The sequence below is a fragment of the Coturnix japonica genome, chromosome 8 (assembly GCF_054131305.1).
Source record: "Coturnix japonica strain WE chromosome 8, WE-NBRP24, whole genome shotgun sequence".
NCBI classification, from domain to species: domain Eukaryota; kingdom Metazoa; phylum Chordata; class Aves; order Galliformes; family Phasianidae; genus Coturnix; species Coturnix japonica.
Window position 1 is genome coordinate 17,075,691 of NC_140670.1, and position 27,375 is coordinate 17,103,065.

General features: G+C 42.2%; 1 protein-coding gene across 3 annotated transcripts in view; it reads right to left on the minus strand.

Moving 5' to 3' along the window:
- Window positions 1-343: 343 nt before the first annotated feature.
- The window catches only part of ANTXRL (ANTXR like), a 46,875-nt gene continuing 19,843 nt past the window's right edge, over window positions 344-27,375 (minus strand). For 2 of the 3 annotated variants that reach the window (XM_085554526.1, XM_015866789.3), the window contains 8 exons: window positions 26,005-26,074; window positions 24,332-24,410; window positions 20,259-20,354; window positions 19,598-19,636; window positions 16,652-16,750; window positions 14,901-15,068; window positions 13,711-13,791; window positions 344-704 (listed from right to left, as the gene is read on the minus strand). In XM_085554526.1, the coding sequence (XP_085410652.1) occupies window positions 480-704; window positions 13,711-13,791; window positions 14,901-15,068; window positions 16,652-16,750; window positions 19,598-19,636; window positions 20,259-20,354; window positions 24,332-24,410; window positions 26,005-26,074 (857 nt within the window). In that variant the 3' untranslated portion in view covers window positions 344-479. Of the gene's footprint in view, window positions 705-13,710; window positions 13,792-14,900; window positions 15,069-16,651; window positions 16,751-19,597; window positions 19,637-20,258; window positions 20,355-22,616; window positions 22,721-24,331; window positions 24,411-26,004; window positions 26,075-27,375 lie in introns of all 3 variants that reach the window. The other variant, XR_014948679.1, reaches the window with a different exon arrangement.

Sequence of the window (27,375 nt, forward strand, 5' to 3'; positions counted from 1 at the left end):
ATCATTGTTCTGTGTTAACATCTGGATGCAGTACTGTTGGGGGAAAGAATGCAAACACTTCAATGAACTATGTTTAACCAACTTGCAGGTGGCAGCTATCAAAACAACAGATGCACGTGTATCCAGCTAAAGTTACTAATGTATGATCTGACATAACAAGTCAGACAAATGTCGCATGTAAATAGATCTTGAAATGTATACAAACAGAAGCTGCTACTGCTACTGTATTTAGCTGATCATTTTGGTTTGTTTGTGTACCCCATAGCTCTGAATCTATCCACTGAATGTTTACTCAGCACGTGTGGTATAAATATATTCATACACTAAAACTGACACTTGGTAATTTCTTTTTCTTTTTTTTTTTTTTTTTTTTGCTGACCAGCAACAAATTCTGTTATCTTTAACTGTAAACCAATACTCAATAAATATGCCGTGTTCAGCAAAGAGACGTGTTTTGCTACTCAGGATTTTGCTGTGCTCTAAGCCATGGGCTGCGGGGGTGGCCGTGAAGGGGGAGGTCCAGGAGGGGCTCGGGATGGGGGTGGCCCAGGAGGTGGCTGCCTTGAAGGGGGCTGCAGAGACACAGGAGGAGATGGACTCCTTGGAGCATGATTAACATTGTCCCGTCGTGGCAGCTTTGGTGGTGGGCTGTAAGGTGCAGAGGTCCCGTCTGACTTTACCCGAGTGAAGTTTATGCATCTCCCCTGGAAGTAAAGAGAAATTCATTATTCATAAGAAGTATGTGTTTTGACTCAGCAGCAGCTAGACAAAAGGGCTGTAAGCAGAGGGGCAGGATGTACTTACAGATCTTCATCCAGTGCCATTCACTGGATCCTAGACACGACATTTAGGCCATGCTGTACTAAAGATCAGTACTACAGACAAATGCCTTCCTTGTGTTTCAGAGTTACTGCCTATGGAAAATAGCCTGGGACTTGTTTAAACCAAAAAGGGGCCCAGTGTGATTTTGCACACATGCACTCTCTTTGACAGTACAGCCATGCAGAACATGGCTACTGTCACAGCTCCCCCACAGAGTCCTGCCTGCCTGTTGAGTTCCCTTATGATAAAGCTGTGCTGGAAAAAGCTCACAGGAGAAACAGGATTATACCTGTGGAACAACATTAGCAAAGGCACCACCTATAGCCTTCCTTTTCATAGAGATGCTAGCCTAGATGGTGGCCATGCTTCCAACACTACAGTGAGATTGTACATGGTCTCCTGTGCTCCAAATGTAGATGTGGTTTCCCCATTGTCCTCATAAAAGCCTACTAGGTGTGGGACTTGCTCAAGGGGAGCTCCAATGCTTTATATAAAATTCCACCAAACAGGTTCCAAGCAGGAAGAGAGACAAGACCCCAGAGACAACCTCATCTTTCCTGTGGGGAGAAGCCAGAACAATCTCAATCAGTCACAAGACCTCACCTGTCTGCTCTACTTGCTCCTCCCCATGGCCACCATGTTTTGTTACGAAACAGCCCACTGTCATTGTGGAAGCCTCATGAAATCCTGCACATGCAAACTTGTGTGCAGAGATGTAATGTTTGGCATCTCCATACCCATCTCCTCACCTGGAGAGGTGAGAGGAGATGCTTACACAACAATGCAGCTGCCACAAGCTTGGCAGAAGCCTGGAATTCAGAAAGGCCTTTCATCATCACACACAAGGGCTGGAGGTGAAGGCAGTCTTAAAATGAAGGAGTGACACTGCCAACAGCCTATTTACAGGAGCCTTCCAATGCCTGATGTGATGAACTGGCTAATCCCATTACATTCAACCCCATAATTTCAGGAGAGTAGCCCTTCATGAACAGCCCTTCAGATATTGAACAGAGGTCATTCACAGCTTCCATGCAATTATCAGAAGCACACAGAAGCTATGTTTTTGTTTTTTTTTCACTCATCTTTACTGGGATGTGGTTTCCATACACATAACTGTGGGCTGGACAGTACCCAGCCATTAGTGATGAACTCCATTTGCCAGCACTTTTTCTTTTGTTCAGTATGCCTGTTTTGTTCCATGAAGCAACCATCCTCATGCAAATGCCCTCTACAGTTTATCACGGAGGGGAACATTGCCTATTTTTCTCTTTCCAGGACAAGCACTGCATAGGGAAAAGCAAAAAAGTAGTTTGATGTGTCAGGAAGCATCTGTTCCAGAAGGCATCTTCCCTTCATAATTTTCAAAGACATGCAAAGCCATGGCACTGGTCAGAGGTTGAGGTTGCATGTTGGGTTCAACAGAGAACATTCAGCTTGAAGGTATACAAATACCCTTCAAGTAGAACTCAGGGTTCTTTCAGAGTTAAACAGCTATAGACTGTGATCCCTGCAGCTACAGACGATTGTGATAAAAAGGGGATGCAAGTGTCCATAAAAGGGATAGATCACTGCTGGCACAAGGAAACACCAAAGGTGTTCAGGGAATGGGCTGATTATCTGTGGCAACTCCACAAATCATGATTTCAACTGGAATCCAGGCAGAGGCCATCACAATTCAGCAATGATCTGTTTTGCTAAGAGACTTACAATGCCTGTGTCTTGGTCTGTGAAACTACTCCTTTAAAAAGAAGATAGTCTTCTTAGTATATGACTTCTGTGAAAAAAAGGCAAATAGCTACTTCTGCTATGCATTAAGAGAAGCTTATGCAAGCTTCAGGGAGCTCAGAAAATGATTCAATGGATGTACTAACACCCAAATGGTACCACCCTACCACTTACTTGGACTGGATGGCTCAGGGCTTCAGGGCTCATCTGCAGCCAAGAGCTAACTGAATGGACATGTTGTTGCCTGTACATAAGACGTACTCAGTCCCAGTTTTCACCAACACAAATTCACCACTGCACTTAAACAACCACCTCGATACATGGGATAAAATCCTCTCTCAGAAAAAGCGGGCTTGTTAGAGCAGACTTTGCTTATGAACCTGGCTCAAGGCAATGCTGTGCTAGGGCCAGATGTGTGGAGGCATCAATGGGCAAAAGCCTGCTTCTTGACAACTTCTGCAAAGAGAGACAACTGAATCAAGAAACTCACAAGTCAGTGCTTCGCTCTACTGTCACAGAACTCAAGTCCTTCCCAGCGCTGCAGCGAATAGCCATCCTTGTTAGCCTGTAACTGTCATTTGTCTTCTGCTGTGCTCACTTTGAAAATCAGTAGTATTTACTGCTAGGCAGTGAACGATACAGATTAATTTAATAGCTGTACTGCTATGCATTTAAGAAAATTTGACCTTGATTTTATGAGTTTATGAATTTTGAACGGCAAAATAATCACTTAAGGAAAAAAACAAAAGTCAGAGATATTCAGATGAGACTCAACATATGGAAAGGGAAAAAAAGAAAACAGAACAATTCCCCAGAACAAATGCAGAGACACGAACCCAGCACTAGTGCTTTTGCCTACGAGCCTTTGCTGCCTCTGTTGTCTTTCCCCCAAACATCAATTCCAAATATATTCATAGTCTATAATCAAAGGGGATCCCATAAATCTGTTTGCATTACTTTCACTTCAGTTAAAGTGATAGGCGACGTCAAGCTGCTGCCAGTTTCTGCCACACTCGCTGATTTGTCAGACAGATGGGTAATTTAAAGGCCATGCGCCGCATTGTGTCAGGAAAAATACGGTTGGGTTGGGAGAGTCTGACAGATAGAGGCTTGTCTGATCGATGTATGCATTGTGACACTTCCTCACAAAAGATTATTGGTGTTAGCCTACAATCTCATACATCAAAGACTTCTGGTGAATACTAGAGCAAATCCTCCCGAGCACTTCAAGCAGCCATTGATAAATCGAGGCTGAACTCTGAGCAAGGGTTAGGATTAACAGCCCAAAGGGAAAGGGGAGAACAAATGACCATAAATCGTAATTCAGTTTTAACTTCTCTGGTGTATTTCATCAAAGGACTTCCAGGTTGAAGAATTAAGCCCCGCACTCATCACACTTTCCAAACAACAAAATGCCACAGCAATTCTTCTGCCTTGTGGGCATGTCTCTCTGGGATTAGCTTCATAAAAAAGAATTGTGATGGTTTCTTGAATAAGCAAGCTGCTTCTTAAAGTAGCCACAAAACTCTTAGTACTCTGTGTCTGAAAGGATTTAGTAATCTCCTCTCCAAAAACATTTGAAGGATCTTGAAACATGGAAATCAGGGACAGAATTATTAAGACATCATTCCAAAGGTATCCTGCCACACTCATCTCTGCTCTCCTTGCATGAGGGATTAACAGAGATCAAAAGCCACTGCATTAGTAGCAATAACATTTTTTTCCCCCCAAAAGCATGTTGTATACCAAGTGCTTCAAGAAGGGCTCAGAGCTGCATGGCACAGGAATACTATGGCGATCTCTGGCACAACAGCTGTCAGTAGCCACCTTATTGTTTTCTAGGAAGCAGATGATCTGTGTTATTCCAGTTCTGTCTGGTTTTAGCCCTTCTCCCAGCAGAACATCCCTCAGATGGTGTGACCTGCACCACGTACTGTCATTCAGACACCAACTGAAGGTCAGCACAGTGCCATATGGAGTTACGCCCTTGCTTCAGCTCACATCTGCACAGTCTTCCTAATGCACAATTATTTTGCCTCCCCATATGTCCATCCACTTGTTAGGCTCTTGTTATGCTGCTTGCCAAACTGGCTTTTCAAAAAGTACAAATACTGAAGCAGCGAGATCCGCCCTTGCCCTGACTCCAGCTTTTATCCCAGTGTAACAATCACATGTGCAATTCAGGCACTTTGTACTTCCAGGCAATGCCTCCTCGACCACCTAGGATGTGCTTTTGTGTGTGGTTTGTGGGGGGAAGAAAGAGAGGAACCTCTTGAAAGCTGCTGCATCTTGTTTCTGGGCTAGTTTCTTCACAGTGCTCAGTACAACTCTCCCCAGTGTTTGTTGCCCATAAGCCCTTAATTACTACTGCACAAGTTTTCGAGAGACAGGGTCCGTGCAATTCTCTGTATCGTGGGCACATCACCTCACTCATGATACAAAGAACACCCCATAAAAAGTAAGTAAAAAAATCCAAGCCATCTGCCCATATCTGTTGCTTTTCTCTTTGTTTCAAGAAAATTTTGGGTATTTAACAAAAAAATCAAATCCAGTTCCATCTTTGTGCATATTGGAGCACTTGCACATGCTAAGTTCAGTCTGTTTCTTCTTTTTGTCTGAGTTAGTTGGCCCAATAGACAATATCATTCCCATTAAAAATTTTACTTGAGCTTTCATTCACCTACATTTTTGATTATGGAGTTTCTGCACCCCATTTTTAACTGGCAGAGAGGGTACGTGACGGAAGAAGAATTAGCGTCAACTAAATATTTATAGAAACTTCTAGGTCTTTGTGGAAAAACATGAATCTTGCCTTTACATTTTAGCATGAATTGAAAAATAATTCCTTCAAAGTTTAGCGGTCCTCACATTGTTGTCCTATGAAATATATATAAATACGCATATACACAGAGATCTGGTTTGTTAGCATTTACCATCATTTCCTAAGTGCCTACCGATGCAAAAGCAGAGTTCTAAAATTCAACAGAATAGAGTTTGCATGCTTGCTGAAAATCTGAGCGAGAAAAGAAAAGCATAGTAAAGACAATGCTAAAACTTTGCATCTGAGGGGGAGAAAAAAAAAAGAAAAAAAAAAAAAAGATGCTGAAGAGGTAGCACCTACAGAGAGCCAGTCAGTTTAACTAACTGAATGCTTTGACCCAAAGACTGAGAAACAGACAGGCTGTACACCTTTAAAGCCAATCACTTATGTAGAAGTTCAGTTTTGAAAAAAAATTAGAAGACCAGCAATAATGCCTTTTTACTCCATTTATGAATGAGGCAGATTACGGAGAGTCAATGCAGGGAGGTACAGAGCCCCTACTAAAGTCCACTGGGCAAATATCAGGATTAGCAGCTGGTTTCTCAGCAGCCAGGACCTCTGTGAAGCAGCCTTTGCCGAACCCTCCCTTGCACTGCACTGCTTCATGCTGACTGTGCGCTGAACATGTCATGGCTCATTAAAACCTTCATGGATTTCCTGGGAATTGTCCTGATTACCCTGCAGCACACAGGCTAGAGATTAGTGAGCCAATGAAACAGTTTGTCACATAAAACCAAGCCTGCCTGGTTTTCAGGCCCAGTCCAGTAACTTTTACTAAATCCTGCTCTTGCATTTGGGACTGAGATATTGTTTTTGTGGTGGAAAATGAAATACTGGAAATGTCTGAGATTCCTGTATTAGCAGCGTGGTGTTTGGTCATGCTTTCGGTTCCATAAATATATAATGTATAATTAATTTCTAATTATAATGGATGGCAATCATTAACATTTAACTGTTATGTAACATCAATTATTGATATTTAATTTATTAACTTGTAATTATTTCTTTTCATATGTAGCCATTTCCAGCTTCTAAGTCTCAAACCAAAACAATATAATTACCATAAAATATTTGTTTGTATGGGAGTCTGGCTCTTAAAACATCTTCCAGTTGGACAGGTCCTCTCCTTTCAGTGACAGTTTTCTTGGGGTATACCTGGCAGTTCAGAATTGATGTCAGTCTAGAACTATGAATCAGTCAGAGAAAATGGCATTGACTGGATGGAAGAGGATTTTAGAAGTAAGATTCAATAGAGCAGGGGTGCTCAACAATGAAAATACAGTTTTCTTCAATATTGCTTTTAAAATAAAAGATGCATTCCCTCCTTTCTTTAAATTAAGTGTATTATCTGTCATCTTTATATATGAACTGGTAACACTTCTGGAAGAGGAGAAATCAGCATGCCCTGGCTTATAAATCACTCATATTTTAACAATGAGCTCGCTATAATGGCTGTAAGTATATTCAGTAAATTGAGAATTAAAAGATGAATGCAAAAGCACAAAGATGATCCAAGGGGCAGCAGCAATCTGCTTTCAGCCCAGCTGGATGTGCACATTAGCAGACACTGTGCCTCAGCTCATAGTCCCATTAGTGCACGGCACCTCTTAAAGTCAGAGATGGATCCTCTGGGAACAATCTTCTATGTTTAAAATCCAGTGCAGCGGCACATGGGACAGAAGTGGGCCAATTCTCTCCTACAATCAGCCAGTTCTGGGAATTGGGTGTAGAAAAAGATCAGCCAGGGAAACTGGCCCTTTTCATCTAGACTCAGGCTCCATCAGCAAAATAAACTTCATGCTGAGCACATCCCTATAACCCAACTGCCATATACCTACTACCACTTATCCAGCTTAGGCACAAAAGGAAAGGACAACACAGCAGGTGACATGGAGAACCCATCCCAGTAATGAAGACAGGGCTATTTAAATAATTTTTATCACACCCCATTCAGCAGGGAGCTGCATGTTTTTTCTACCTCTGTCTTAGCAAGAAAATGCAGCAGTGGACTACAGACACCCCCTGAAAGAAGGGTCAGAGTCACAAGATTTCTTGCAGGAATGCAGAAAATATCACATGTCTTGGACCTTGCTGAAGTTATGGCTGAAATAACTCCAAGTGCGCACACCATACAGACTATTGGTTCTGAGGACAGAAATTGGTGACATTAAGCATAAACAAAGCAATGCACCATCAGTCATACTTGATGCTCACTACCAGCCTCAAAGTATAGCCACACCAGACCAAACCCCACTCAAACCTGACAGAAATATCCTGCTTAAGTCGAACCTACACCTGCACTCGTGATACACAATTTACTTCTTTGCTGCCAGCTTTAGTGGATGAAGCAAGGAGACACTGCTAGATTGTGCCACCTACCCAAGGTCAGGCAGCAACTCAGGGAAGGAATTGGGCTATACAAGTTCATTACTCATGACTCACATCCCTTATTTCAACCACAGCACCACACATTTCCACACTTGTATGCTGACAATACAAGTATGTGGTTCAAGGGAAGAAAAAAGTGGTTGGTTTGCAAAAGATTTTTCTTTCTTTGCTTGTCATTTTCAGGGAAAGGGAGTCTACATTTCTACACCACCGAGAGCAGAGAAGGCTTTGGAGCATAGCAACTAGAGCAGCAAACATTCACTGAGTACGACAGTCTTAAACTTGAGGTATTGGTGGGTTAGTGGGTGGAGGAAAGGAGACCACAAAGGACCATAACTGGTTTTGTTCAAACTGCATTTAAGTGTCATCGTGCTTTCCAGGGTGAATTGTTTGATTGTCTCTGCAGGAGCTAGCTGGGATTGTGGTATGCACAGAAGAAGAGCACGAGGCTCTTTACGCGCCTAGTGTATAGAGTAATGCTGGAGACTCTCAGCTTTCTGGTGAAAATGGCTATTAATTTTCCTTGGTTTAACCAGAAACATAAGATCTCGGCCCACCACAAAGAACAACCATCTCAATTGCTCTCAGGTTGGGTAGTACATTTGTACTACCCACGTATATAATAGCAGTGATTATAGATTTTCTTCTGTTACCGCAGAAGGAACCACAGTAGATTATACAAGAGCGGAGGCATCCAGACTTACAGCTTCTCTGTAGACAGCAGAAATGCAACATCTTTTCATCTTTAGTTAACATTCTGTACAATAAACTTAGTGTGAACAGTAACATTAATATGTTATCTTACAGAGTGCTTACACTGAGGAAGGTCATGAAACTACTCATTCTCCCCACAAAGAAACCGATTCCCACACGAAAACTGGAAGTACACAGGCAGAGCATTATGGAAGGCCAGTTAGATAAAGTTTTGGACTATTACCCAACTCAGAAGACAATGAATTTTGTGCATTTCCCTGAAGTCCAAAACAAAGAAGATAATGCAGGATCAGCATTGATCCAAGAGTGCTGCCAAGAAACAACTAAATGCATTGGCCACGGTATATCTGTTCATGTGCACATGTCCATCTCTGGCATACTCAAGGTGGCAACAGGAACAGAGTCTCACTCTCCTGGAACTTAACTTCTATCAGTGGGAAGCTGCAGTACAACAGACATGAAGTGACCTACATTAGCTACAGCTAGGATCTCTGCAGTTGCAGCTCAGTTTCTTAACCCTAAGGCCAATCCTTCTTCACTCTGTTGTGCAGCTCATGCCAAGTAGCACCACCACTTGGCATCTACACTCCTTCTTCAGAAAGGCCTCTTGTGGCTGTTGTGTGCCTTAGGCTCCCAAAGCCCTGGATACACTGCTATCCCTCAGGGGACACATGGGAGCATCTGCCCACAGAACCAATTTGTGAGCTCTTCTTCCATGTCAGAAATAATATGATCCTGGCAAAAGAGAAGTTATGCCAGTATGTGGGCTTCTTGCAGGATAGTAAACTCATTAGTCACTGATTACATTTCCAGCTGCAGCACTTGGCACATCCTGGGAACTGAGCATTAGGATACTGGCCAAGGAGATGTTTTCCCCCCATAACATGCCTGTTACAGTAGGAATGAACCTTACAAATAGTGTTCTCCTTTGCCAAAAGAGAAAGAAATTCACACAATGGCTACATGCATTTCATTTTCATCAAAAGTACCCAAGTGAGAATACCTCCTGTGGCAGGCAGTGTCCCCATCTCTTTAATTTTACAGCAGCTTATGAAGATAATTGGCTCCAGAAAGATTAAGCAAAGGGAAGAAACTCGGAACAAGACAGAAGCCTGACACACACATTCTGAAGGTGCTCAGTGCTGCTTTTCCAGCACCCCCTGCAGCTCTGGGTGATTACAGTGCAGATCAGAGCTGCAGGTAAGCCTGCTAGAGGTCACTGCTTGGTCTTGAAGGAAAGTAATTCATGTAAGCTCCAACTAGTGCTGGCACAAGGGCAACTCATGCCGAGTGAAAGCAGTGCTGCCATCTCAGTATGCTATTCACAAACTACTGACCACCTGTGTGCAGCAGCCAGAAAGTAATGAGAAATCATGAATACAGACGGCATTCTCATGACTTTACAGTTGGGAAAACTACATGCATAGATGTCAAGGTCAGCATTGCAAACAGTTACTCCAAATTTGCCAGTAATTGGATGTTCTGAGTATCAAACACAACAACTTTAGACCAACTGTTTTAAAAGAAACACAGAATAAAGAACCCAAATACTCTACCCAGTTTCAAAGACCAGTGTTTAGAGTTCTAGGTACCATGATTTATTCAAAGTCATGCAGTGAATCGTTTCAGAGAATCAATGCAGAGAACTTGAAAGGGCACAAGTTCTGTTTTCCAGCACAACCTGCAGCTCACAATTACTGCAATTTCCAGCTTAAGCACTTCCTTTTTATCTTTAGTTCTAGGGGACAAAGCGGGGAAAAAGAGCTTCAGTTTTCATACCACAGCCTGCTTCAAGTCCCTTTCCCCCTTTGCATGTGCTAACCAAAGGTTAGAACCGGTCAAGCACTGTTTTTTCTAGGTAGTCCCATGGGTATACAAGGATAATGATGATCTCAAAACCCAGTTTATCTTCCCACTCTGCTCTAGGTAATTTTCAGTGACAAAAATAAGATTGCTTTCTAAAGCTTTAAATAAACAAGAGCAATTCTGCTGGGGAGGTTGGGGGGGGATGCTATCATTTTTTAGCTGCATTTTTTGGTAAACCGAGCTTCCTGTGACAGCATGTGATGAAATGCAAAACGGAATGAATTTGCTGAAAGCAGCAACTAAAGAGGACATTTGTAACAAGCATCTCACCTTCCTCTCCACATATCTTTGGGCTTTTAATATTTACTTGCTGGCATTGGTAACAACCTCACTTTTGATTTGTGACTACTGGAGCTCTAAGCAGCAGCCTTGGGGTGAACAAGCCCAATGGGATGCCTCTCTGCAGCTGCAGCGCAAGTGCCCTTTGGGAACTGCCAAACTCCAGCTGTGCACAGGGCAAAAAGGGGGTGTTTGTACCAGGCACAGTGCAGTGGGTACTACACTTGTATTTCTACAAGCATTATTTCAGGAAGAAAAGCTCTGAAACCTAGCTGTTCCAAAGGATGAAAACTATTTTTCTAAAGCTTTTAGAGAATGCTTTAATGTCAAAACATTCCTCATCATACTCCGTCCCAAAAAAACCCTGTGATTTTTTTTTCCCCTTCCCTCAACTATGGATGTATTCATCATAATATTTAATGAAAACAAAACAACAAAACAACTGTTCAGCCTTACTTTTCACCACTACAAAAAACTAATTTGCCCAGCTGAGCTAATACAAGTGGAAAATAATGTTTGTTTTTAATTAGGGCTACACTAAATAAAGTTTGGAGAATATTGACTTTGGTGAGCTACCTTGTTCCAGTGCTAGCTGATATTTCTGGTAATTGTTGAAAATGTAATGATAATTGAATTGAATTTTGGATATTCAGAAATGGGAATTTTCCACCTCATGAATGCAAAGGCCAGTCCCCAAAACACTGTGGTTTTTTGCCTTCTGAATGTTAAGTCTTCCTGAATAGAAAACTATACAATTTCCTTTAAGAAAAAAAGGAAGAAAAGCACACACCTCCCTGCCGCCAGAAAAAAAATCCACAATCCAAACAACAAAACATAGAAAAACAAACAAGAAAAAAAAAATAAATCCCTGCAAAAGCAAAGCAATGGTGCAATCCCTCTGGCCTCTGGATGGTGCTATTTGGAAGAACACCAAGAAACAAGGCACTGTGCTACCATTGAACTACCAGCAGAAACCCAGTGCTTATTGACTGCTGTCAACACATCTGAGCAGCAGTGCTTTGTTCTATCCTGGGCTGTGAGGGTTGCTCAGCTTCTCTAGCTCCATACAGCCAGAGCTGTCCATTCAGCCAGGTTACCCATAGCACTAATGTGCTCTAGTCAGGACTTATGCATGCAAGTATACATGAGTATGTTACATACATTATGATTTTTGAAATGGTTTCAAGGGGGGATTTAGATTGAATGCCAGGAAGAAGTTTTTTTTTAGTATGTGGGTGGTGAGGCACTGGCACAGGTTGCCCAGAGAGGTGGCAGATGCCCCATCCCAATGACATTCAAGAATGGGGCTCTGAGCACCTGCACAGCTGTAGGTGTCCCTCATCACTGCAGAGGAGTTTGACCAGAAGACCTTCAAGTGTCCCTCTCAACCCAAGCGATTCTATGATTTACTGACATATTCCTTCCTCACCAAAAGCCAAACTCAAACTCATTTTCCACCAACGGATTGCTACTGGAAAAGTCAACAGAACAATCCATAATAATCTTGTTCTTCTCTGTGCTAGATCTCTCCATGAAACACAGGCCTGTAATATCCTTTATTTATACAACAGAGTGATGGCCAGTCATTTTCTTGTTTCCCTTTCAATATTCTTCAGCTTTAGTTAATTTCACAGACCAGGGAACAGATTATCTCATTCTTCCACTGAATCTGGCTCAATAGGATTCTTTCCACCCTATTTCCCAGATGTACATTTGATTTTCTAATGTTTGCCCCGATACAATAATTCTTCAGCTTGCTCGGTTTTACACAGCTCCTTTTGAGTCCTTCATCCTCCCCGCAGCAGGGCTGAAGGGCAAGTAACTGAGCATCCCTGTTCTGAGCCAGCCCCTGCATGTTTCATGGTTGCACAGGATAACAGAGGCTCTGTTGTGCTCTGCACCCATAGAAATGTACCCGCCAAGCCAGGAAAAGGCAGGGGATAGATATGTAGTATACAATGTTAGTGCTATCAAAATACAGCTGGGACTAAAGAGCCTATTCAGAAGCTCCAGATCGTGCTTAAAAAGTAAATAAGGTGTCTTGAGCACAGCTGGCCTGAAAATGCAGCTTGGTGAAAGAAGTTAAAAGGCCATTTTACAAAGTAGCATGGGAAGCTGAGTTTGTCCTTTAGTGGTCCATACACACCAAAAGAAAAATGGAAGAGACTGAAGTATCAATACTGATAAAATGTAGAGATTCTGGCAGAGAGGGACTGTGGGGCAGGGGAGAAAGAAAGAGCCATCTCTGCTTGGAACTTGCATGTCAAAGCTCCTACACAGAAAGCCAAATGTGAAGGTGGAACAGACAGAGGCAGCAGCACACAACTCCCTTGAGGTTGCTCCTCTAGAGTAACAGAACAGACAATGGGAAGCTCCCAGTACCACAGTGGAGCAGACCTCTGTAGCTCGGGAACAAACTCCTTGCTTCCTCCAACAAGAAATCAACTCCTGACCTGCATGTGAGTTTATCAAGGCAGGAAAATACCCTATGCCTCCACACAGGTCACAAGGAAGAGATGCATCTCTGCACAGAACTCTAAAGAAATTCTATTTTTCATTAACTTTGCTAGAGTTTGTTTCTTCATCACCTTCTATTGTGAGAAACTATGGACAGTACAATCACTAAGTGCTGTTATTAAATCTGAGAAGCAATTATCCCTCCTACCCAACATCAGAAAAATGAAGTTGCAACATTACTACTACATATTAAGTTCAAATCTGCTAGTATTGAGTTTACAAAGAACTTTTCCTTGAACTCCAACACAAGAAAGCAAAGCTACAAGGGTAAGAACTTATAGTGCTGAAGAAAACAGAAACAACTGCAACTGGACAGCTTCTACCTCACTCTGCTGCAATAATAACAGTGGAGATGTTGTTGACATTTTGGGGCAATACTCTTAAATAGATGCCACAGCAAACATTTGAAGTCTCTGGTTCTCATGACAAATTTTTAGCCTCAAGGTAATGTAGAAAGGAGAAAGGCTCACACACAGACAAAAAAAAAAAAAAGAAACCTAAAAAGGAGTAAGGCAAGGGACAGAGCAATGCTACTGTTAACAGAGAAATGGCATGACAATGCATTTGTGACACCTTACCTTATCCCCTGGCTGTGGTCTCATAAGAGAGACTTGATCATAGCCTCGCCGAACCAAAGCCCACAGTGCATCAAGTTTGCCCTGGAATATAAAAGATAAACAAACATCTGACATGACCAAGAAGGTTTAGGAGAACATGACAAAATTAAACAACAGCTGAGCAGATACAGCCTTTCTGCATCAAAGTGAATGAAAATTGCTCCTGTGCCCTTGTCCTGTTGGACAGCCAGAACAGATCTCAGAGTGGTAACATGGACCTTATAACTAAGTGGGACAAACTCGCTCTGCTCAAAATACAATGAGAATGACTGTAGCTTAAACAGCTCCACAGAGGCAAAGTTAGGAGCTGTGTTAACAAAGACAGAACAATGAACTGGTTAAGCAGACACAAGACCTAGGCTGGCATCACTCACAGGTACATTCCAGCCAATAAAGTCAAGTACTGTTAAACCCATCTGAGAACCATACACAGCAAGATGGGGAGGGGAGGACTCATTCTGCACACACAAAACACTGGTTTAGGATTTGGCCATGGGTTTCTGAGATGAGTGTGGTATGCTGCTGCCTTCACCAGCACAAGCCCTCCAGCTTCCTTTGCTGTAAGCTGAGATAACAGCTCTGTGGTTGTGTGAGGATACATAGGTTGGAGACAGGCAGACATCAGATACTATAATGATACAGGAGAAATGAGGATGAAAAAGCATGGAGAGACTGAGGGACTAGCCCAAAATCAAACACTATGTCTTGTGGCTGAGCTAGGAGGGAATAGAGCTGAATCCCAGGCCCAAGCCTTAGCCACTCTATAACCAAAGAAAGGACAAAGCACTTTCTTTATCTGAACTTCTTTGCAGAATGCCTCAGAATGGAGTACAGCTGGGTCCCCCTGTCAGAAGAGTTGGGATATCTGCTGTTGCAACCCAAACTGTGCAAAAAGACCAACAAAGAGGTGAGCTGTGGGAGGGAAGATTTCTGCTCTTGCCCTCGAACATTCTCCACTTTCCTCAAAAAATTGAGACAACACAGGACCTGGGGCAATGTAAGTTCCAAGAAAAGACAAAATTAAGGGATACTGGCCACTTTTCTAAATAGGTTCCCCCAGATCCACCATAAGAAAGGCTACACTTAGGAGGCAGGACATGCATCATGCAGGGCAAAGCAGACTTCATAAAACTGAGAAATGGGCTCATTACCTTGATTGGAGTGTACCACTTCCGCTGGGAAGGAGGTTTTCTCACATGGGGTTTTTTCGGCTTAGGTTCCCAGGGCTCATACTCCTGCTCTGGCAGCTTAATAATGGCATTTTTGGGTTTCTCCAGTTTTGCTCCTTCTTCTGTTGATCCTTTATCTCCCCATCGTACCTGAAGCCAGGAAAGAATATTAAGTACAGACACTGCGGTGGTCACCACAAGCAGGTGTTTACCTAGTTCCATCAGGTAATTCAAATATCCTCAGACAGGAAGCCAAATACATGAAGGCACCATAGTCAGAAATATATATTTAAGAGCCATATATTAACTCTGAAAAGCAGCCCAAACTACCAGCGTGAGCACAACATGATGCGCAGTGGGACGTTAAGGCATTCAAGGCAGATTAATCCATTTCCAAATGAAACCCAAAGCACTCTGCCCTGTTCCACTAGGACACAGGTGAATTCCTATTGCCTTACCTAAAAAGCAGGCAGCTGCACTAGTTGAAGGTAGGCAGCGTATATAAATAGCTCTATGCTGCTCCAGTGGATTAGTTCCAAAATGAAAATAGGATCAGCAGACAAGGATTTGATAGGCAGCTCATACTAAAAACAGTTCTTCTAAAAAGGACTGTATACAGCCACAAAAGAGGTCAGTAACTTTATCCTTATGCACTGCACTCTCTTGTTTTGAGATAAAAAACTGCTTTTGTAGTTTGACTCAAGCAGAAATGTGAACCTGAGTTCAACAAGAGCATGTGATCCATGAAGCTATTCAGCACCAAGTATGAACATGCTTCAGAGGAAAACGGTTAAAGGATATCAAGACACAGTACTCTGACTGCAGACTTTCAGGTCCTTGGTGAAAAGCCAGTGCTTTCATTCTGGTTTGGATCAGAATCTCAGCTGACCCACATTAGCCCATCTCCCTCAGCTGCCAATTAGATCTGGTAGTAGTGCCTGGTTTGGAATCCCTACAAGTCACCATTAGACCCTCAGCAAATATGAATGAGTGATAATTCCCTGCCTTGTGCTTCTGTTAGCCTTGGTAAGGTATATTACACTGATTTCACTAACTTCGCGGTAACATACAAGAGTTAACCTTTTATGACAGCATTATCAGCTGCCTCTCCAAAATATGTATGCCATAAGGTAACACAAGGAAAATATCTTTTACAACAACAGCTTACATATCAAGACTGTGTCATGTGTGAATCCTAAGGTAAGATTTGTTTTATTGACCAGTTTCAGAGAACCAAGAGTGAAGTTTTCCCCTGGCAAGCTTTTGTGCACTAGGAGTTAATGTTCAAATGAAAGAAAAAATAATAATAATAAAAATCACTGTTTTTAATTCCCAAAGCCAACAGCTTCCAGCCACCAAGACACAGCATAGATGACACACTCAAATACTCAAAACCAGGGCAACTCCACAGCACACAACAGAATCAGAGCCAACTGCGCTAACTGAAGGGTTTGATTCAGTAAATTAGAACTTTTGGTGCTTATCCCATTCCTTAACCTGCAGATTTTCCCCTACTCACAATGCTATATTCAATTAATTACTCATGCAAATGTGGCAGCTCAATGTCTGAGACTTGGATGGCAGGTGCAATCAGGTAGACGAGCCTTAATTAAATCTTGGCCTGTATTCCAACAAAAATATGTGGTATTTTTTGTTTGCTTACACAAAAACATTATTAAAGTATATATTTGAGATCATTTGCAAGGGACTATTGAAGAAAAGGACCACAGTACCTCCATCCTCTTAATTCCACCAACACCTCGGCCTCCATAATAAGATGCATCCACGGTTGGCCACTTTTTCTTTGGCAATCCATCTTCATCATCTGACTCCTGTGGGAAAGACAGAGAGATGTTACTGCTGTTCACATATAAATGGTGAAAAAAAATGAACATCCTACAGTTCAGTCCTTGGAAATTTGGCTTTGTGCGTTATACTTACTTGCTGACAAAAAACAAAAAAGACTCTTGTCTCCGCAGCTGTGATTTTAACTGGGCAAGCCAAGGAGGACTGCCTATTCCCCTCTCCTCTTCAGGCAGCTTTTATTTAATCAAATATGCATTGAGCTTCAAAATCACATCTGACTTTTAAGGGACAGCAAAGTGCAGATGAATTGTACATAATGCTGTCTTGTCACTAAGCTGTGCAGAAAATGCTGCAATCAGCTAACCCAAAGGACTCATTTATTAATTGTGCCTTTAGAATTTAATGTCACCTAACAGGGAAAAAGCTACCACTGTGAGATTTCTAACATGTGCATCAAGCCCTTTTCTTATGGCAGCTGTAACCAGTTGTTCTGTGCTGCTTGATTCTTTGTAGAGTCTGGCTCAAGCTGTACAGTTTGGAGCTGGAACTGAGACTGGAGCACCTCCAAATTTTCAGGAAGCTCAGATCCTGTGTTTCTGACCTATAATTATAAAGACCATGGATTTTTATTTTTTTTTTCCCCTCTTCTGAATGTGGGAGAATCTGAATCAGGGTTTTACTTCATGTTCACTGTTCTGTTCTTGCATAACTAAAAGCTGGCAAACATTTCTGGTTCGACAACCCTGGGAACACTTTCGCAGTTCTATCATCCCAAGTTGGGAGAAGTCGCTGGGACTTCTCAGACTCCCTGTCATTACACTGAGTCAAACCAGCTGAAAGTCACACCATAAGTACAGTTCCAGAAGCTCATTTTGGAATTCGTTTTTATTAAAAATATAAATAAAATAAAAAAGAAATCAAGTGAAAGTCAAATAGTAGAGGACAACTCATTACCAGGTTACTGAATGACATTTTCTTGAAGTGGCCTTTACACATTTCTATGAATAGATAAGAGTCCAAAAGCCAATAGGATCTCCTAAAAAGCTTGCCTTTATTTTTGTTTATTCTTACTTAACTCTTAGGTCATGCTTTGTAGAGTGCTATTTCCATCATTTATTCAGTTACAACTGAACTCTCAGCTATGTTTCATGCGTCAGTTCCTCAAACAAATTCTTTAGTATTGCCAGACAAGACTAGAGTTGACATTACCACTGCATCTATGAGATTTTTCAACCCCAACTCACAGAAATACACAAGGAAATTGTTGTATGATTGTTTTGTTGATGTTCTGGAAGTCTGTAATACACAAACCCATTTTGTGCCACATCTAAGACAGTACATCGATAGTTTAAATTCATTTCTGTTTCACTTAAAGTGGACCTTAGTTTCGTATTAAAAAACCCTGCCTCTTCTCATCAGATCTAACAGATCTAAATTCTTTGCACCTAACAACCTTCAGTGTTGGCAAACCTGATAGTAGCAGGACTGTTAATGATGGCTTATGCTTTTCAAGTTGATAAAGAATTTATAATAAATAGCCTGTGCACCAAACACGTATAGCAAAGAAACACTAAAAACCACCATGTACGTTTTGAGAAGTGTTAGAAATCAAATATCTGTGGTTTCAAATAAGACTCAGATACCTATATTCAGTTTAATAGCATCAGTGCTGGACTATATTAGGTAAAGGGCAGGATGCTGTACATAGGGAGGCTAGTGTTACGTATCCTGAAACAATGATCTACAGAGGGTAGACTCACAAGCAAATAAAGGGAGGGGCAGCATCTGTATTTTTTTGGTATTTCAGCAAGCTTAAAGAAGATGTGTGCTGGTTCAACCTCTCTTCTGATCAGAATAATCCCAGAGCATCTGGGAAACCTACTGCCAGGGTGCAATGCTCTCTGAAATCTCCCTCAAACACAGCATAGCTGTGATTATGTGCCTCATGACAACACTCACCCCAAAACCAGAATGATTTCTGTGAATATTCTCAAGTTAAATTGTCACAATGCTGCTGCTCAGGGCAAGCAACAGAATCACAGAGACAGCAGTGATGGCCTCTGGCAACCTCAAAACTGCAGCTGTGGTTGCCTCCTGATATTCATGCCAAGTTATAGCAAGAAAGATGTAAGATGTAAGCTTCTCTTGTGGGTTAGGTAAATAATTTCCCACCATTTAGCTGTCTGTGCCCAGGAAAGGAGTAAATGCAGCCATGAGTTCATTCTGGAGATACTTTTATTTATTGCTATTATTTCTATCAAAATAACAGAGTAAATCCAAAGCTGAAATCAGGGCCTCTGTGAATTACCGTCTCAAAGAGAGTTAAGTACAACCCTTCCTCTAACAGCTCACAACCTAAATACAGAAGGGCCAAGCATCCTGCCAAGGGTCAGGCTGCAGCAAAACCACAGCCAGGACCCGCCTCCTGCTCCCTTCTCCTGTACCAAAGCCACAGGAATTCAGCCTTCTCTGTCTTTTCTTTCAGCTGCCTGACTTTGTTCTGTACTCGCCTCCTGGGAACAGCAGCTCTGCTGGAAGAGGGACAGCTTTCAGCACAATGATTTTACTGCTGGAGAAGCAAAGATTTTTCTACACACCTATGTGATGGATGCACAACAGAAGGAACAAAAAACTGCAGGAACTATGTGTTCATGGACTTCTGAGTTAGGCATCTATTTTCTCTGTGGATGGAAATAACCTTGCTCTACATACATACAGAGGTCAGAAGGCAGAAATAACTGTCCTGACCCCAGAGACTTCCTCTCTCAGCCTCCAAGGTATCATTAAAGCACCTACGGGGGTGACATTCCTGGGCAGTACACTGCACTACAGCAGCTGCAGACAATGTGACAGATCAGAAATAGCATACTTACAGGCTCTGGAGGTGGCGGTGGAGGTGGCTCCTTGATCACCTGGAATATACAAATGGTGGGAGGAATCTAAGTTAACAACAGGGTTTCTTCCACATCAGGGCTATGCCCTCTGTACTTTTTGCTTATCATAGATAGGTTGCCTGGCTCTATTTCCTCACGTTCAAGCACACAGCACATAAACACTAGACTACCATTACTCACACTGATAGCAATATCTGCACTGCAGCACCAATACCATCACATGTATGTCTCCAGCCCTGCCTGGTGCCTACTGGACCCTGTGAAACACCTAAAGTTTTCAGCTTCATACACAGTCACTATGATTTACATGTTTAACAAATTACTTTTAAGCAGTACTATTTTAAAGATGCTTTAAAACATTTGCGGAGAAATTCATTAATGTATCTCTCAAGGTATCTAGTCATCATTTCATTCAGTAAAATCTCTGATGAAAGTTTCTGACTTTAGGTAAGATTTAAATCTTGCCTGGACTACTCAATGGATCACATTACAGGATCAGTAACACCATAAAATCAAGCCATTTGGCTCACTACTACATTAAGAAACAAGGTCCAAAATATCATTATCATATTAGAAAGAAGTGAGTCAGAAATGGAACTTGATATCAAGTAAAAAAAGAAGTAAATAAATCCATCCTTACCACAGTGCAGCAGAGGGGCCAGAACCACCAAAGAAGAGCCAGAGCCAGCAGCAAAAAGAGAATCAGGAGAGCAATGAAAAGGATGGTTCCAGTCAGCTGCAAACAAAATGATTACCTTTAAGTTATCCGCATACATCACAAATGAAGTAGGAGGCCTGAAGTTACACAAGAAGACCTGGTAAACTAGCCAGGTTTCCCCATTACACAGCTTCACTTAGGTGGTGCAGGCCATTACTATCATCATTAGGATCTCATCAATATTTTGTGTGACAAATCTGTACCTGGAGTCATGATTCAGGAAACTACCTCCTGTTTTTGGTATGTGTAATTCTTATATATGGTATGCTTGTAGCTCACTAGATTCAAAAGTGATAAAACTGTATACAAACCATCCCCAAACTTGTTCTGAGTGATCCCTTAGTACTGTCAGAAGGGCATTTTAAACTACATCATCAAACTCAATGGTGCAGAATAATATTTCATTACTAGAGATGCATAATGTATCAGTGCAGATACTCTAAGAATGGGAACGCTGCAGCTAAAAGCATACAGATAACCATCAGCATATCAACATCATATTTAAATTTATTATTAGCTAAGCCTCATCAGCTAAGCCTGCCTCTGTTGCCTTGAGCTGCACACAACCCCAGCCTGAGCACTTAGATAAACTAGTCCTTAACACTGCTGGTGAGCTTCTCAGGACTGCTTTGACTTAATCATTCCTGATTCTAACTACTCTGCAAGTGGAAGCCTGGGGTCAGGGAGTTCCTACATACAAAACAGTGGTCAATTATTTTATTTTTTTCATTAAAAGAAAATATTAATACTTGAAATTGGCCCTCCAGAGTAGCCAGACAACTAAGGAGACTCAGAGCTCTGACTTTCCTGTATAAATCTTGAGGAACTTTGCATTGCATTCATGGCAATGCATTCAGAATATCTGCTGGCTGAGTACTGCTCTGATGACTACAAGAAAGAAGGTCTTCAATGTGCTGCTTGGCCCCCACAGAGCATACAGAGCATATAGCTTTTAAAAATCCAACATCTGATGCAGATGAGAAGTGGTATGAAGGGATAAGCAGTTTCCTTGGACTGCAACAGGCTCCAGGATGGGGTTAAAATTATTCTGGTGCTCCAGAGTTGTGGAAAACCTCTTTAGTATTAAGTTCATTCACAAGCAACAGGAGTACCAGAGAACACAAAATCTGGTAACAAACTGGAGGACAGACTAGGACCAGGAAGAATTGAAGAGAGCTTCAAGAAAAGTCTATGAGTCAGGCTGAGGGAATGGGAGATGGCCAAAAGAGAAAGCTATACAGCATATTCAAACAAGGATAGTTGAAAGAATAAACAGAAAGAAAGCAAGTTCCATTGTAGGATAAAGTCCATAAGATTCAACTTTGTTAACTACTTCTTGAGTTGCAATGACAAGACTACAAAAATCTCATACTTATCTCCTTCTAGCAAAACTCAGTGGGTTTGTTTTCTCCCCAGACAGCAAAGAAGCTGAGGGTGAAAAAGAAATCACCATCTGGGAAGTGCTTTGTGAAATCTGGATGAGCTGTTGAGTAGTACCCAGCTCTTCTTCAGGACTAAACCTAGACCTGTTAGGATTGGCATATTCAAGATACGCCTAACCTTTTCATGGCTCCTACACCATTCCTAGGTACTTAGTGCAGGATCCTGTAACTCTGTAGAATCACCATTTCTCCACTGCTTTGTCACTTCTTGTCATTGACAAAACAAATTGCTCTGTTTTGGGATACACTATGTAACTCACCCCTTTTGTTAAGTCAGGCAGCAGGAGAAAGCCAAGGTGTAGCAACCGGCACAGGGAAGAGTCCTGATAGAAGATACTACCCAGCTGCAGCTCAGTGCTGCCACCCACCTCTGATCCACTCATGGGCACATGTAGCGCTAATACACCCAGGAAGCATGAGCTCCCACTGAAGCCAGCTTGCTGATAAAAGAATACTTAAACATCATTTTTGAAGAAGAATTCATGCACTCCTTAAAAGCAGATCCAAGCATAGCACCAGCAAAGCAGTGCATGAGCCACAGATACGTACATATTATAGCTATTGTTACTCCAAACACACATCGCCTCCTTGTCCTGTTCTCAGGCACTGATTTTCCCATGCTAAGTGCTCATATAAATCACTGAGACATTTGCCAGCAGCAGCTCGGGAGCTGTTGGCAGCAAGAAGCTAGAGAGTCCTCTTTCAGTGATCAAACACACAAAGCATCATAGTGAAGCTGGACTTCGAAAAGGAAATAGCAGACTTCATGCAGCTGAACAGAAACAAGCACAGGGATCACACAGAGGCTTTGGGAGTAAAGTCAAGAGAAGATACTTACTGTACAGAAAGGACAGAAGCACCAGCTGGGGAGGAGGGCTGAGCAGGCCAGCTGGCTGCTGCTCACAGAGAGTAGAGCAGGAGAGGAAAGGAAATGGAGGGAGTCTATAAAACAGTAAGAGCAAAATGAGTGAGATTAGAACAAAGCTGGAAAGTGAACCACCAGCCTTCCCACTTATGGGATGCCACTGGAGCGAGATGGTCTTTCTTGTACCAGATAAGAATCAGGAGTCCTTCGTGTTTAATCTGTAAGAGCTGGGCAAAAATCATGAGATTGACAGGACTGGAGATTGGAGTCCCCTCATTATCCTAGGGCTATTGAGAAGAAAGCTTTCTGCATCCACCCTCTGGCCTGTAGGGATCCTAGCTAGGGCTAAGACTTCAGCCTCTATCAGGAATAAATTACAAGTGGGTAACTAAATGCACCAGTTAATATTTGTTTTTCACTGTGGGCTCAAAAGGGGTTAGAAAACATGGGAAGTCTCCACTATAGAAAATTCTGAAGAAAAGTTCGTAAAATAATAATAAAAATAAAACAGATGAAGCAGTAAAATCATCTCTGCTGGACTCTGCATCCACACACCCTGGGCTGTTCCAGCAACCTGATGCAAAATTTCCCAACTGCAATGCTGAAAACATTAGAAAAATCAAATCTGCAAGCTCCAGTCGCTGTTTGTCTTCATTCCTGCCCTTCTGCTCTGCAGCTGTCAGAAAGGCCAATGATGATTACAAACCAATATGACAGCATTTGGTGTAGGCTATAAAAGTCCTTCTGACATTAGTAACAATAAAGCTCAAATTCAATACCAACTGCTTGTTATCAGGTTCTTTGGCAATTTTTTAGACCACAAGCACAAGGCCAAATCATTAGCTAAAGCAAACTGTTGTTAGATTGCAACAAATATTGGTATCAGTTGGTTTGGGGTTGTTTGTTTGTTTTTTGTTTGTTTTGTTTTGGATTCTAAAATCCCTTACCCTGGGGATAAGTGGTCTACCTGACATCAGCCAGGAGATATGTACCCCAGCCACTGCTGGATAGCAGCACATCCTCACTTGGTTGGGCAGCAGCCTGGTACTAGGAATTTCACTCCAGAATTAGAGGTTATTTATCTGTTTTCAGCCATCCCCTGTAATATTCCACATGACACCAAGAGAAAAGCAATCACCTCACTGGAAGTAAAAAATACCTGAACTAGGGGTAAACTGTGGAGGTCTAAGAACAAATGTAGTAAGTTCCAAACAGACAGTACCCGTTAAAGTGTAGAGGATGTTCTATGCTGTGGCCCTTCTAGATGAAAGTCCTGACAGCTACACATTTCACTCCAGATCCCATAGGTAACCCAATACTCAACAGGGTATTGCTTCCTGATACTCATTCACCCCTTTTTCTGGGTTCCCTTTTAAGTAGGTTCCCTTCTAGGTAGGATCCTACCCATAAGGACTTCTCTTTTTCCTGGAATAGGAACAGACAGGGAGTGCTGGTTTTTCTGTTGCAACTGTTCAACCTGTAAATCTACCATGATTTAGCTACCACCAATAATGGTTTAGTCGTAATTAGCCTATTGATTCTTAAAGAACTGCAGGGATTCAGTCAACAACTGTGGTGCTGCAGCTGCAGGGAACCCGTGCTCAGTCAAACCCATGCTTGCCTGAAGAGCCATCACCACTTCCCAAGATCTCATAGTTTCTCTGTCAAGCCCCATTGCAATTACTTACACACTGTGTGCTGGTGATGCTGACAGAGCTGGAGATGAACGTTAGCCCATTGTTCATGCTGACTTGTAGGAAAACCACCCTAAAGCACAAACAGATACACTTATTTTTAGCGTCATATCTATACCCATTGTTCCTTTTGTTGTGGCTGTGTTTTAGCCGTTGGCTCATGAACATGCGTGGGTAACATTCCCTGCTGAGTCAAGGCATTCTGTGGCTGCAGGTGCTTACCTGCCTCTATCTCTCTGCTTGCCCAGTAGTCATCACTTTTACACTGGTTTAATTGATTTCAGACTTACGCTTTTCATTATAAAACCTTCATCTCACCTGGGAAAAAAGGCACTAGGATAGAGCTAAAACAAAATCTCAGATGCTTGCAATACTATCCTAGATAGCACAAGAAGCATTTGCTTTTATCTTAAACCGCTTCTGCAGCTTAAAGAGCCAGACTGGTTTTATTTATTTTAAAATATATCCAAATCAAGTCAGAGTCTTGCACGAGGTCAAATGAAAAAGATTTAAATGACAGTGAAATTAAAGCAAAATCTGGCCTTTATCATTCCCTGGTATCAGAGAAAAGGTATGAAGAAAAAATAGCAGCCCCCACAGGTAGGGAAGTGGAGGGAAGCTTTTCCCTCAGTCTCCCTGTAAGATATTTAAGGATCTAGATCACCAAGAAGGAAGGTACAGTCTTGTGCCACGTCTTCCTGGAGTCTGTAAGACAGCCAAAAAATACAAATGCTAGCCAAAGCAGAGCAGGTCAAAACACAGGAAGCAACAATTACAACAGCAGTGTAGGAATTCAAACCGAGCATCAATATTCTACCAAAATGAAAGGATTGGTTGTAATTCAATTAACCTTTGGTCTGGAAAAAAGGGAATAGAGATGAGGAGAAATGGCATAGGCATACTCAAAAATCCTCTGTCCACAATCTTCTCATTAATTCTATTTTTCTCCAAGTCATCTCACAGCTGACAGCTTTTCAGCTGCATTGGGTTCATGCAGGGAGACTACCATGAAGTCCTGTTAGCCCCTCTCAGTCAGAGCCCTCAAGTTCTGGAGCTGCAGTGCAGAAACACCTGCTATTATTTGCTATATCAGCATCCTGGGCAGGTTCTTATCACCCACCAGCATGCACTAAAGCAGAGAGAGGCCTAACATGGGCATGTTGAGTCACCGTAATCACTAGCACCTCTGGAGATAGTATGCATAGTGTTTGTCCAATGAAGCAAGAAGTCTGTAGCACAGCTTATGTGGAAGTTTTTATCACCAGCACTACTTTTTACCTCCTGTTGGATACAACAGTACGTATGGCTGCAGAACTCCATACAAAACTGCTGTCTCTCCCCACCAGTAGCAGACTGGCAAAGAGCATCAATGAACTCAAAAACAACGACAACACTACTGTTCATACCAGCTTCATCTCCAGCACTGCAAGGGGACCATAGTCTAACAAAACATTTGGTTAAGCTGTGCTAAAGACCCAGCATTGAACAGAGCTATGCTGGCTCATCCTAGGAGATGTATTTGTACATATGAGATCGCCCTCTTCACATTACAAAGCCAAATCTTTTTAGCTTGGCACTTCAGGCAAAATTCTGAGCCCTTAGCTCAGGAATGATGCCCTTGTACAGAAGCTCCCTCTCCCCTCACGTACTGCAAGTGCAATACTTACTGTCCGGCATCTTCAATCACTGGAGCAGGACAGAGCAGGTAGGTATCATGAACAAGAGTTGGCTTTTCATCTGAAAAGGAATTAATGTACTGTCAGAGATTTAAAAATATAGATTGTCTCATGGAGATCATTCCCTAGAGGAGGGTTGACCTTAATGGGAGCCACAGTAAGGGCAAAAATCAATGCTCCCCAGTGGTACTGATTATAAAGCCAAGCATTGGGATGATCGTTCTTGATGATGCTAATATGGTATTATCAGGCTAGAGGTACCACAGCTAGGAGTTGAAATATTTCTGCTCCCAGCAGCAGTGCTCAGCCATTTTGAAGTTACCTTTAAGCAGTACTCATCTTGGCTACCTAAAAAGCACATGCCAAGCCTACTTATACAGAATACTCTGACCCCTCTGGTTACTCAAGGGACCAAAAGGGATCAAAAGTATAAACAAAACTGAACAACCCTAGGAGCGAGTGACTGAGGCATGAAAGCAAACAAGTTGCTACTGTAACTTCACTCCAAATGGCCCAACAAAGCTCTAAGGTGCCTGGCCAGAGAAAGACACTGAGGAATCATCCCAGGCAACCTGTTCACCCCAGGTAAGCTTGGGTCTGGTAAAAGCTACCACCTTATTTTATAACTTTAGAGTCTAGAGCATTCCTTGTAACTAAGAAAAACAAAAAACAACAAACAAACAAAAACTCCAGCAACAACAGATATGAGAGCTGATCCTTCCTGCTTCACCCACTCCAGTACACCTGAAAATATAGCTTATTTCTGAGGCCTCATCTCTGCTGAAGAAGGGAAGCTGCAGTGGTATTTTTTTGGGGCCAGCCTGAGAAAGGGGGGAAAAAAAAACACTAAGGATGGCATCGATCAGTGTCTCATGATATCAGCTAACCTAAGCAAAACACACCACAGAGATTTAGAATTAAGGCTGCTTTTCTCCTCACTGCTTCCAGGTCCACCCTAGCATTTGCTGTGTGAAATCTAGTCAAGGTGCCAGCAGATGAGGGGCAAGGGAGAAAAAGCCAGAAGTCTGGCTACCTGCTAAACCACAAGAAACAAATCCCCAGCAAAAAGCATCTGTAAGACTGATGGGAATGAGACCACCACAGTTTATTTAACACAGCCTTCACGGAGGCAACTGGGATGAGAAATGAAGGAGCGATTCATAGCACCCTCTTGTAAGTGAATTCACTGCTAGGGAAGGCACCAGTCTGGCTGTGGTAGAGAATGAAAGCCCCTACTGTGTCCATCCAACAAGAGCAGCACATACAGAAAGAGCAAAGCTCCCCTTCCAAGCCATGCTCCACCTCACCAGACACCCTGCTTCTCAGGGAAAAGATTGCTGAGAAACTGTACCCTTGATCTTT